The sequence below is a fragment of the Hakea prostrata genome, chromosome 4, assembly GCF_041222555.1.
Source record: "Hakea prostrata isolate BN-2017 chromosome 4, UWA_Hpros_2, whole genome shotgun sequence".
In the NCBI taxonomy this organism is placed as follows: domain Eukaryota; kingdom Viridiplantae; phylum Streptophyta; class Magnoliopsida; order Proteales; family Proteaceae; genus Hakea; species Hakea prostrata.
The window spans coordinates 1,572,432-1,586,294 of NC_142603.1; the positions used below are offsets into that span (position 1 = coordinate 1,572,432).

The following is a 13,863-nucleotide window of genomic DNA, read 5'->3' on the forward strand; positions in this document are numbered from 1 at the left end:
TTCAAGCAAACCCATTACAGTGATTGGTGAGTGCATGAATGACTAGTACTGTGTCTGAGTCCCTTTCATCCAGAAATGAGTTTCTTTGGCAGTCACTGTAATAGATCAATTATATGCTCGTTTTGTGTTTGGGTAATTCCGTTTGGGGGTTGGGAGGGGTTGAAAGTAGAACTTATGCATGAACCACACAGCCCTTTTCCTACCATCATAAGGGGCAATAATCAAAGGTATTTATGTTTCTTCACAGCTAATATGAATCTCCACAAACCTTTTCAATTTCATGCCATTATAAGGCACTAATCAAAGGTTTTTTTTCCACAGCTAATATGGACCTCCACAAACCCTTTTCGAGACAGTGGAGAATGTAAATGATTATGATTGTCACTACCCATTAAGATACCAGAGTGGGATATAATGTGAATTCAGGCTGGGAAGGTGATTGGTTAACAGCCATGGACCCCCGGAGTTTAAAATAATAAATTGTGGATAATTTATGTTTAGAGATACATAGATGATGAAGGAGCTAGCTAGCAATGAAGGAAGAGCAAAGTGGAAACATAATAAAAATGGCAAAAGAAGGTAAAGTGAATAAAATGGCCACTAATGATCTTATATAGAATTAAAGAGTACCCCAGCTGCGTTATACCTAAAAGCAAATGTTAAAGCAATCTTTTAGGGCTTTTAGCCCATGCAAGGCCGGAACCGCTGTCTCACTTTCAAGCCTACACAGAGAAAAAAATAGAGAAAGATGAGCTAAAAGACACGACCATAGCTGCATGCATGAGAGAATTGATATATGCTGTCATATCTACATTTCTACTTTAAGATCTCTTCATTGGAAGCAACTGCTCTTTTGGGTTTGGGTTTTTCTTTTTACAAGGAGTACGTAGTAGAAAGAAAAAAAGAGAGGTAGTGGATTCTCCCTTATACGCAGGCAACAAAAGGAGTTCATATTCTTTTTGAGTAGCTTTGTTTACAAAGTAGCACTTGTGTAGGGTCATATTGCACTTGCAAAAGAGGGTCTAGGTTTAAAAGCTTAAGGTTCTAACTATACAAAGACAAAAAGATGGTAATACAAAAGATTAAAGCAAAAAAGAAACAAAATGATCTTCAGGGATCGATTGAGATTGGAGAGAGAGAGAGAGAGAGATGAATCGCAGAAGTAAGCACTTTATTGGGTAAATCAGAAACCGACAGGAAAGCCAAATTCCCGGGGGTTTAGTTTAATGGAGTGAAGGGAGATTTCCCTAGATCAGAAAGATAAAAGCATAAGGGGCACATGCAGTCACTCTTCTCCACTGATTCATGTAAGCTAGAGCGAGAGAGAGAGAGAGAGAGAGAATATATATCTTCATCATTTTTTACATATGAACCTCTCCTTTTCCATGCATGCACTTGTTTATTCTTTTCATATATATATAAATATGGTGCTTTTGTTATGTGATCATTATTGGTACACACCATATGAGGATATTAGGACAATTTACTTCATCGTGGAATTACAGATGATATTACTTAGGATTCATTTACTGACCTATTAAGTTAGGATAATATTCATCATCATGGAATTACGTACAGATGATATTCCTTGTTGGGATTCATGTAGCCGACCCTATTAACTTAGGATAATATTATGATTTTTGTTATTGAAATTATACGGCATTATACCATGACCAAACACCCTTCTTAATGACTTATTATTTGCTTCTATTACATTGCAAATGAAAATAAACTATGATTCTCACTTTATGTCTTGTTTCTATTTACTGTTGGTCGTCATTCAGTCATTGGAGAAAAAATGTGAAGCTTCTTCTGGTCCAATGGTAACAACAAGTACACACCGATTGGCACACTACTTCTCATCATTCCTCTTTCCTCAATGTGTTCCCATCGCCCACAGACTCTTGGGGATGACGATACATCTTAGCGGGTGGAGATTTGCTGAAAAAAGGACTCTTGTGGCAAGTGGGAGATGGTCAACTGATCAACTACCCCTGGATTGATCCATGGATCCCTCAAGCTACTCCCGACTTGGGATGCTTTCCTTTCGCCTTCTCTACCCCAAAGAAGGTATCTCAATTCATTGTATGTACGCTCTCACTCATGGAACAAAACATTATAAAATCACTGGTGGCCTCCTAAAGTTGTTCAAAGAATCTTGGAGATTCCCTTATTAGTTATACAACAAGCAGACAGACAGATCTGGCACTGGATCGACCTCCTCGGGGATTTTCTCGGTTAGATCTGCATACAGGTTGGCTATTACCCCTTCCCCTACCTCTAGCGCTTTTGGAAAGTACCGCTACTGCCTCGAGTTCAACATTTCCTTTGGAAAGTTCTGCATAAAAAATTGCCTATTGCTTTTTATTGGAACAAATAGGTTGCTCGTGCTCCACTTTTTGTCTCCACTGTGGCGAAGAGCACACAACCTCAGACCACATATTTGTCACCTGTCCTCTAGTTCATGCCGTCTGGGAGGCTTTACACTTCTCTATCTTGGAACAACGGAGTAATCTGGTGGACAAAGTCATATGTCTACTCAACCAATGGCATGATGACCCACGGACAGAACGACCCATTACCACCCTCACAGCGCTATGGCTTTTGTGAAGCTTACACAAGTCTTTTTGACTCTCAAGAGCGTCTTTCAACATCACAGGTATCTTTTAAAATTTGGAAAGATCTTCAATTTTATAGCCAAGGGTTACAGAATATCTTGCCACATTGTCTAGCTCCATCCCTTATTAAATGGGAACCACCAACTCCCCCTTGCATCAAAATAAATGTGGATGGTTCCTTTTCTAAGGGCCTCAAAATCGCAGGCTTTGGAGGCATTGCTCGGGATCACAGGGGCAATATGCTATTTTGCTTTGGCCGAGGAATTGATTCTCATGACATTCTCACCATAGAAGCCATGGCACTGGGTTAAGCCTTGTTGTGGGCCCGTGACTTTCATTTGTCCAATCTTGAAATAGAAACAGACAATCAGACCCTATTCTACATATTGCAACACTGTCCACATGAAGCACCATGGAAGGTATTACCCATCATCTCGGACATTCTAGAACTCAAGACTTCATTTGCCTCTCTCACATTCCAACATATTTATCACGAGACTAATATGGTAGCCGATGTGCTGGCGAAGGAAAGTGCCCTTTCACAACATGTCTTCCTAACTATCACCTTTCCCCCCCCCTCTTCCACTGGTCTTTACTATTTGATCAAATAGGATTAGGTTGCAATAGGGGATTCTCCTTTTAAATAAATAAAACTCAGTTCCAACAAAAAATGAAAAAAAAAAAAAAAAAAACTGTGAAAGAAATAAACTTTTTCCGCTTATATTTAGGCTTTTTTCTGTTGAATAACTTGTGGGAGAGGAACATTTACTCATAATCAATGCATAAAATCATGATGAAAAATCCTTTTTCAATTTATTTTGAATTATTTTTTTTAGATTCTATTAAAAAAAATTTAAGAATAAAACAATGAAAAAAAAATAAAATAATAATATGCATTAATTAAATTATATATCAAGTGCGCGCCTTGAAGTAAAAGGATTGGTGGCAAAGCCACCTACCACCCTCATGGTTTCTCACATCCTTTGCAGTTTATTCATAAATAAATAAATAATTTTAACGAAAATGTCTCTATTATAACCATATTATTTAAACAATTTTACCAAAAATATTGTTTAAGATAAGAAATTATGTTTATTGATCTTGAGAAGCTTAATGCTTAATGTAAACACAAGAGAAATCAAGATATAAGCGTACGCATCTATCTCACCCATTAGTCTTAGTAAAGCCACCTACCAACCTTATATTTCATAATATTCTTTTTTGATTATTAATAAATAAATAAATTTCTATCAAAACATTATTAATAAATAAATAAAGAATGTTGATGAAAAGGCCTCTCTCCGTAACAATATTATTTAAGACAAGAAATAATATTTACTTTAACAAACCTAATGTAAAATGTTACGGAATTGTCCTATATCCATCAATGTGAGATTTTTTAGATGATCTCATATACTAGTTAAACCCCTTGACTATATAGCTTAAATTTTTTGAAAGATATTTCCTTACAGAAAAGCATGGCTTTGAATATAAAGTTGGTAAGAGGGTAAGATTCATGTAGTTGACAACATTAATTAGTTAGGATATATAAGATGTAATGGAATGAGATGAGAAATCAATTCATGATGGTATGAAATAACTTCTCATCTATCATATGGTTTTAGCTTTTTGGCCATGTGGATATATCATATGACATAACGATCTCCTGAGTTGGTAGAAGTGTAGAACTACCTACCAACCTTATGTTTCATAAATATCCTTTTCAGATTATTTATACATAAATAAAGAATGTTGACGAAATTGAAACTCTCGATAATAATGTTGTTTAAGATTTAATTAAAAAAATAATGCTTACTTCAATAATTCCAATGTGAATGCCAAAGATGTTAAGAAGTCATCAAGTTCCATTAAATTTAGGATTTGTATGACTTTGTACAGTAATTGAATTCTCCACCAAACTTTTGAGAGCATGTATAGAAGCATCAAGAAAGTAAAGAAATTAATGGACCGAAAAACTTAGATATAATGCACCAGAAATTAATGGCTGAATGAATCCTCTACGCAACATAATGAGTTGAAAATGAAAACAGATCTCCAGAGTCCACGGGGAGTACACTTTTTTTTTTATTTTTTTATTTATTAAAAAAAGGCAGACACGTAAAGTGTGAAAGTTAGGTTAGAAAACCTAAAATGAAAAAAATAACTTAGACTTGTTTAAATATAATTATTTGAAAAAAATGTAGTTAGTGGTTATATATATAACTTAGTTAAAAGATGTGGAAAGCAAGATGAAGATACCTAATCAAATAAAAAGTGTCTTCTTCAACCCAAACTGAGTTTGGCCATTTCAATATAATAGACACTGTGATATCAAACTGAATCTTGAATTTGTGTTTGCATTAGTAATATATCTATCTATTATATATATCATTACAAATTAACAAATCCCACAAGCAACTGATATCTTTATTAATTATCTTGTATTCTAAGGATGATCTTAATGCGACAGTAACATGGATTTGCTCAGAGATTCTCTCTTTCCTTTTTTTTCTCTCAAAGCTGGATATGAAGTCTTGGATTGGCATGGATGTGGATATATATATATATATATATATATATATATATATATATATATATATATATATATATATATATATATATATATATATATATATATATATATATATCTCCAACAGTGAAGTGACCATTACTTTTTTTCAGAAACAAAGATGGAAGCTTATGGGCATTTGGATCCTATTTTCAAAGTATTGGTTTTCAATATTAAATTGAAAGACATGAGCAGGTTTCGAGAAATATCCAAACCAAGCATCGTTCTTAAAAGTCTCATAAAAGAATAGTTTGATTTCATTGGAATTGGCGGCAGCAGGTCTGCCTGATGTATATGATCACCTTGACTTTCCAGTAACCCCAGCTATTTTAAGAAAGAGAATGAGATTCTCATCTACAAGTAACTCATATATATATATATATATATATAGAAACAGTGAGAGTCTGATGATAGATTCTCGTCTATCAGAAACCAATGTCGCCCACTCAGAACCTTATCCACATCATTCTTTAATTCATGAAAACTTTCGTTCAACATATATATCATATGACAAAACTCAAGTTATTAATTTTTATCCATCAAGTGTTATAGTTTATAATTATAAATACATTACATGAAAATGTTTACTTGTTATGTGTCTAATAGGGCTTACTTTAGTGTGGGTGTTAGATTAGACTATCATAGTATGGCTCAGTTACTAGGCTTGATTCAATATGTTCTCTCAGTTTTGGAGCTTTTGACACACCAGTCAAGTTTCTAATATTTGGCACTGCATCAAATGTTGAAAACCCAAAAAGAATTACTTAAGAGAGCTAGGGAAAGTGAATGAGAACCATCGTGGTGCATTGATCAGTCTCTCTTAGATCCTAAAGTGCCTTGGGCATTTAGGTTTTGTTAAGTTAGTGAATCTTTTAGGCTAAAATCCAAAAGAAATGGACAATTTTAATTAATTGCATGTGTGCTGTACAAGAAAGAACCATCCATCCAAATGGGTTGGTGGGCGGGCATATAGGAATATAATCTTATTGACTCAAATTTGGACTGTATCAATTCATTCCTATATACTTATATGGTAGCTAGAGAAAATTTAGGTATTGACCATTACTTATACGGTCGTCATACCTTCCATATATAAAAAGTGTTTTGATAACATATGATTAAGTAAGTTAATTATTTTATAATTATGGTCCCTAATTACTCCAATGGAGGGACCATTAATATGGATTTCTTGGATCACAACTGTCTTCTGTGGTTCAACCAAATTGGGTAGATTTGAGTGATTAGCACACAAGTAGTGGATATTGTCAAATGGTATCAACAAAGACATCAAGGTAGGTCATGTAGGTACAAATGGTACAAATGAAATATAATTGAAATAAAGATCTCAAAATAAGATCACTTATTATTTACCAAAACTAAAAAATAAGATAACTAATTCATATAAATAAGATAAAGCTCAACCATTAACTATGGGAAAAAAAAAACCCCTGTAATTCAAATCTTATTGTGAGGAGGACTTTACAAACCATATTGATGATAGGGTAGAGAACGGCATCATCCATTAGTTTAACATGGTCAAATCAAGGAGAGAGACTGTGTCATGTAGCACCATAGGTTATTATGTGAAAGGATGTATGATAGAATCTACAATATTCTATATTATGTGCATTTTTTTCCCGATAAAAATGATCATTTAGTGTTATTCTTTTTCACAAGAGAGGTTTCCCACAACGTAAGCGTGGGGAGGACTCAATTTGCACGTTACACTAATAGTTGTTCTTATATGTATATATATAGAATAACAGAGTATATGGTGGAAGTTACACGCATGTCGTCTAAAAAAATTATTTTTTTCCCACTTGATTTTTTGATAGACTAAATACACAATTTCGTTTTTTTACCAAAACTATATGTACAATTTGAAATCAAAGAAGTTCTTATTTTGACTTAAATAAAAAAAAAATAATAAAGATCCATACATTTTGAATAATTCAGATTACATTAGATCCACTATAAAGCATATACTAATTGCATAAAATAGTATAAATAGTATAATATTACCTACAAAAAGATAAATAAATTTCAAACAAATTAGTCAAACCATGAGTTTTTGCATCCAAGTATCCATTCTTTCTCCACCCATCCATTTAAAAGGAAATGATCAAGTTTCATTAAGCCATTGAAGAGGAAATTCCTTGAATGTCCATGGCCTTTGGACGAAAGGTAGAATTCTTTATGCAATACGAAAGGGCATTGTTGACTTCCCAATAGAGAAAGGGAATTATATATATATATAGAACTCTATGATCCTAATTAAATTCTTTCCACACAATTAATAGAAAATTTATAACTACATAGTTGGTACACTGTAAGCATGATTAATGTGTTTTTTAAAATAAAAATATTAAAATGATATAATAATTAAGTCTTACAAACGTGACAAGATTAAATGGTATTCTCATTATTAAAAATAATAAAAGACTTTATAGTCTTCTCTTCTCTTATTATTTTTCTTCTTTCAAGTAAAATTCAATTGGCTTAAGAAAGTAATATAGGTCTGACAATGCTAGTGTGATGAAAAATTTGGAAATAATAACAACAATGAGGGTTAAATATGGAATCGAAGACTACATGGGTCAAACAAAGGACTCAGGAAACCTTAGAGAAATTGCACTATGATATAGTGAAACAAAGAAAAAGACTTTTCTTTTGTCTCCAAGTGGAGAATAGCCAATAATTTGTTACATAGAAAATCAAATTTTCATGTTCTTAGAATGATTCAAATTACAGTCACGCATGATAGTATTCAAATTTTCCGTCTGTCCTGTCGACATAAATTAATTTTACCATGTAAATGCCTATTCATAGGATGTACTTGATTGACAAACTCAGTCAAAAGAACAAGATTTTTGTTTTTTTACTTTTATCTTATAATTTATCGGGACAAGATAAATCTCATCCGTCAAATAAGGATAAGTGGATTTTACCATCACACACGTTTTTTGCCAATTAAATATTATTTCATACGAGTTTCACGTTAAGAAGAAAATTTATTCGAGAAGGTAAGGCTATGGGCGTTTGGTTGGATTGTGAGAAACTCGTGGTGAATTGATGACGATGGGCGTACGTTTGACTGTTTGTGATGTTTCAAAGAAGGGTAGAATGGTAAAAGAGAGAGGGAAAGAAAGAAGTTAAGAAGAGATTAGAGAAGAAGAGATAATCATTATTGGTTTGGTTTCAGGGTCTCCCTCCCTCCCTGCCTGTCTGCTCTGTGGAGCTAGCGTATTAAATTTCCCTATTTGTTATTAATGATAATAAAATAAATAAAATAGGGGTAGTAAAGTAGAACTGTAGAAGAAGAAGAACCGTTGCAGAGAAGGGAAGGGAAGGGAAGAGAAGAGAAGAGAAGAGAGAGTCGCCTTCTCTTCCCACACTGCATCCCACGTGAAGGGTTCCTCGCTCGCGTCCCCACATGGATCCTCCGTATCCAAGAGTGGGCCTCCAATCTCTGCATCCTCACTCCTGGCCCACCAACTTGATTTGGACCTAGCTCAGAGACTTTGCCTCACTCCTCCCTCACACGTGTGATCTAACCCCCCCCCCCCCCTCGCACGTGAATGCCAACCGTGGCGCTCCCACCCTCCTCTTTGCTTCTCCCAAGTCCCAACCAACCAACCCCTCTTTGTCCCTATAAATAACAACGTGTATCTTTTATCCTGGACAGCAAGCACCACCACAGAGACCCAGAAGAAGAGCCTTCCTTCCATCTCCCTCCTCCGTTCACAGAGGCACAGAGGAAGAAAGAAAGAAAGAAAGAAAGAAGAAGAAAAAGAGAGAGAGAGAGAGAGAGAGAGAAAGAGAGAGAAAGAGAGAGGAAAAAGAGAGCGAGATTGGTTTATGATTTTGCTAAACCTGTAAGTAATAGGGTAACGTGAAAAAGCAGAGCAGGGAGCGAGGGGAACTGGGAAAGGAAAGGTGGGGGCGATAGGGGACGAAGCGAATCTCTTCATGTTGCGTATAAAATCTTTAAAGCGCAATCCAGGCTTACGTTAGCACCACGACTCCCCACGCAGTGTTTGCAGCAGCACAGCAGCAGCTGCCACAAGATTTTGTTCTCTTTCTATCCCCTCCAGAGTCCAGACCAGAACTTCCATCTTCTCTGCACCTTCGGGATGCGTAGTTTAACACTTTTCCCATCTTCTTCTTCTCCGTCTTCTTCTACTGCCTCTCCTGCTTCCTCCACTACTGCTATAAATTCCCAACACACACCGCGAGACACGCTGCCTTGCTACTCCCTTCTCCTACCAACTACAACTACAACTACAACTACAACTACAACTACAACAACAACAACAAAAGCAAATCATCCACCAGCACCACCACCAGCAGCAACAGCCATGTCTTTGATGGTTACCAAGCTGAAGCTGCTGCTCCTTTCTTTCTTCGTCAGCCGATTGATCTCCACCGTCGGATCAACCAAAGAAATGGTGGACCTCCATGAACTTATAAAGCTGGGATTGCAGACTCAGCTTAAACTCAGCGTCGACCCCACCGACGTGGAGGCGGCTTCTCTCGATTTTGGCGGAATGGTCCGTGCCAAGCCCCTTGCAGTCTTACACCCCACTTCCGCCGACGAAGTGGCCCGGATGGTTCGCTCGGTCTACGATTCGGGTCACGGTTGGACCGTCTCCGCCAAGGGTCACGGCCATTCCACTAACGGTCAAGCTCAGACAGACAACGGTGTAGTGATAGAGATGAGTAGCCACCGCCACGGCGGCGGCGGCGACAAGAAGACAATGAGCTCTCTCCGTCCACCGTCGCCTGTGGTGGCAGGGATTGATTCGAAAGACATGTACGTCGACGTTTGGGGTGGAGAGCTGTGGATAGACGTGTTGACGTCGACGCTCGAATTTGGGCTTGCACCAAAATCCTGGACAGATTACTTGTACCTTTCCGTTGGTGGAACTCTTTCCAACGCTGGCATTAGTGGCCAAGCCTTCCTTCACGGCCCTCAGATTAGCAATGTCTATGAACTAGACGTCGTTACAGGTTCGTTCATTTTTAGAGCTAGCTTTTCACTGTTGTTGTCTGCTATATACTTGTCCTGCATTTTGGTTGATCAATTTGATCTTCATGGGCGGGCTTACAGGAAAGGGAGAGCTCTTGACGTGTTCTGAGGAACAAAATTCACAACTCTTCCATGGTGTTCTTGGTGGTTTAGGACAATTCGGGATCATAACCAGGGCTAGGATTGCCCTTGAACAAGCTCCACAGAGGGTATATATCTCACATCCCTGCAGAGTTCAAGTCATCTTACAGTATTTTCTTTTCTATATTTTTGAAACTTCAAAGGGGTCTACTTTGAACAGCCAGAAAATCCATGAAATTAAGTTTTGAAAAAAAAAACTGCAAGTTGAAACAATTATTTTTTTTTACCACCCCACTGTTTTCCCAGTAGTAGAGAATCCTGATCATCAGACCTAAAAAGGCAAACTTGTAGCATGACCTAACAAAGTTTAAGCATTGGGGTCCAGTTGGGATGGGTTTTATAAGTTTCTTTTGCCTTTATTTATTTTAACCCTAATTGATCTCGAAATGGCTGTGACAAAGCTGGCAATGTTATTGACGTGTATGTCTCTCTTCTTCAGTTCTTTCTAATAATCTAACGTTTGTTTTATCCGGAACTGGCCCACTTTGGGTTCGTATAGGTAAGGTGGATTCGAGTACTCTACTCCAACTTCGCAACTTTCACCAAGGACCAAGAGTATCTCATCTCTCTGCATGGACGACCCGCCAGTGAGAAGTTCGATTACGTGGAGGGTTTTGTTATCGTGGATGAAGGACTCATCAATAACTGGAGATCCTCTTTCTTCTCCCCTCGTAACCCCGTTAAGATCTCTTCTCTTTCTTCTGATGGAGGCGTTCTCTACTGCTTGGAAATTACAAAGAACTACGATGAATATACAGCTGAAACCGTCGATCAGGTAATTCTTATTCTATTCTATTATGTGACCCGTTCAAGGGAAAAAGGCACCATGCATGCACGTATAAAAATGTTTATCTTTGGGTTCATTAAAGTCTCTATCTCTCTTACTTTATTATTATTGCTTTTGATGGTTAAGAATATTTTCTGAAAAAACAATATTATTTTTTGGGGGTTGTTGCAGGAAGTTGAAGCTTTGCTGAAGAACCTTAGTTTCATACCGTCATCCGTCTTCACAACTGATCTTCCTTACGTGGATTTCTTGGACCGGGTTCACAAGGCAGAATTGAAGCTCCGGTCCAAGGGATTGTGGGATGTACCACACCCATGGTTGAACCTCTTTGTTCCCAAGTCAAGGATCGAAGACTTTGACCGAGGCGTATTCAAGGGCATTTTGGTTAACAAGACAAGTGGGCCCATCCTCATCTACCCGATGAACAAAAATAAGTAAGTCATGACTTCTTCTCCTGCATTACTTTTGACATTTGGATCTCAATGGTCGAACCCCCGGTCGCCGGTCGGTTTTCCATGTAGCTGCCGCTCGTACTGTAGAAACGACAATGACTGAATGGGGCCCTTTCGATTCTCTCTCTAGATCTCTAGCCATGAACATACAGGGATGACCCATTAGAGGCCCATAATGACAGGGAAATCCACAGAGCCCATCGAACTTGGTTCCAACTTCCAACTAAGATGGAAGCAAAATCCAAAATACCCAGAAAACGTTAAAAAGGAGAGAGAGAGAGATTATGATTCCATGTGTTGATTTGAATGTATGTGTGATGCAGATGGGACGATCGAAACTCGGTGGTAACAATAGCCGAAGAAGAGTTCTACCTGGTTGCGCTTCTCCGATCAGCGTTGGATTCTGGGGAAGAGACACAAACATTGGAGTATCTGAAGGATCAGAACCGTCGGATCCTTGGGTTCTGCAAAGAAGCTGGGATTGGAATTAAACAATACCTACCAAACTACAACAGCCAGCAGGAATGGATGGACCACTTCGGTGACAAATGGGATCACTTCACCCAACTCAAGATTCAATTCGACCCCAAGCGCATTTTAGCCCCTGGCCAGCATATATTTCCCTCTTCCCTCCTACCTTTAACCTCTTCTTCCTAGTTATAGTTAAATAATTCTTTTCTCCTTGTATAGAGAATTTAATCTGAGAAAAAAAGGGAAGCTGGAGAGGTGGGGCCTTGAAAAGTTAGAAAAGATATCTGACGGCGGAGGTGGATTATATTGATGATTGGGTGTGGTGGCCCACATGAGTCAAAGTCTCGCACTCATGCACATGTGGCCGTGGCCGTGCCCGTGATCCCGACCGCCCGGCCCACACGTTGAATCCTGTCTCAACCTACTCTTCTCCAATCAAATGGAATCCCTTCCCTTTCTCTTCTCTTCCCTTGTTTGCCGAGAATCCTTATTGGACGGTCAATTTTTCATTTTTTTCCAATTTATCTTTACAGATGTAATAATTTTCCTGTTTAAAACTTAAAATTACATTTCTAGCTCTCTTGTTTTTTACTGGCTTGAGTAAAAGTAAAATTCTAGTTTCTACATCCAATATGGTACTACTGATAGTTACTGATAAAATTAGCCCACCACCAACCGGGCCCAACCTGTCAATTTATAATGGGCCAGTGAAAGGTGGACTTAGAATGGGGACATGAAAATATTCGAGATCGGATAGAAACCATTTGATAAAATAGACCAGCCAGCTCTGAGGACTGAGGTGGTTTTGTAACCATTCTATTTTCCAAACCGTGGGCATGAGCATCAGATTTTTGTTGAAAGCTATTGCGTTCGTCGATTATGTAAATGTCAATCTTTTTATATCTGGGTTTTGGCTGGCAATGTGATTAGGGTTTTGTCAACAATTGATTGACCCACATGTTGATCTGATTGATACCTGAGACTACTGAGTACTGACCTCACAAATTACTGGTATCTGCTGCACCCAGTTCAAGTACACCATTCAATTGATAATCTGGAATTCGTGGTGCCAAAGTTAGTTTTGCCGACAGAACAATTGACACTTCATAGTTTTAATGGTCAGAAACTGTACAAGGTTTTAATTGGTGAGGACTGACTAGACCCCACCAGTGAGAGTTCATGAAAGTCCAGGGGAAATCCAACTGGGGCCTTGCGTATTTGAACCGACTGGACTAAGAAGCTGGTGGGGTTCCAACTTCCAACCTCCAGGCTGGTTCGATGTTCTTATTTGGGGGGGTGTTGTCTGTCATCTCATGGACCTGACCATTAAAAAAAATACATTTTCATGATGTAAATGCATCAAAGAGAGTGAGTGGACTTGGGGATCTTTTGTCTCCTAGCCATGGTTACTTTCACACTGTTGGAGACAAAGACAAGAGTGTAAAATGACTCTTAAGGATACTAAAAAGTCTTAGCATAAGAGATTCACAATATACATGAAGGGAGAAGACCTCTTTGGACTTAATTGTATCTATAAAAGAGGTTGCTATCACTGTACTAGAAGCACATCTACTGTGTAACAAGAAAGATGAAATTGTATCATTTATAGGAAAAAAATATAAGTAACTTGATAGATGAAGATTTTCATATTGTGGACCTAAGTTCTCTACACTAGAAGACAAAACCATGTAAAATCTTGCTTGCTTTGTTTTTCTTGTTCTCCTTGTAAAGAATGAGTTTAACCACGGAAAGAAATGTCGGCAAAACATGGTAATATTTTGTCGGCTCAGTAGGTA

At 37.7% G+C, this 13,863-nt stretch overlaps 1 protein-coding gene across 1 annotated transcript; it reads left to right on the forward strand.

The window, feature by feature from the left end:
• The first annotated feature begins 8,814 nt into the window (after positions 1 to 8,814).
• Positions 8,815 to 12,713, forward strand: LOC149016966 (cytokinin dehydrogenase 5-like). Its single transcript, XM_089151270.1, has 5 exons — positions 8,815 to 10,197; positions 10,298 to 10,425; positions 10,857 to 11,132; positions 11,316 to 11,578; positions 11,920 to 12,713. The coding sequence occupies exons 1-5, from the start codon at positions 9,321 to 9,323 to the stop codon at positions 12,251 to 12,253; spliced, it is 1,878 nt and encodes a 625-aa protein (XP_089007396.1). The 5' UTR covers positions 8,815 to 9,320; the 3' UTR covers positions 12,254 to 12,713.
• Positions 12,714 to 13,863: the final 1,150 nt, after the last annotated feature.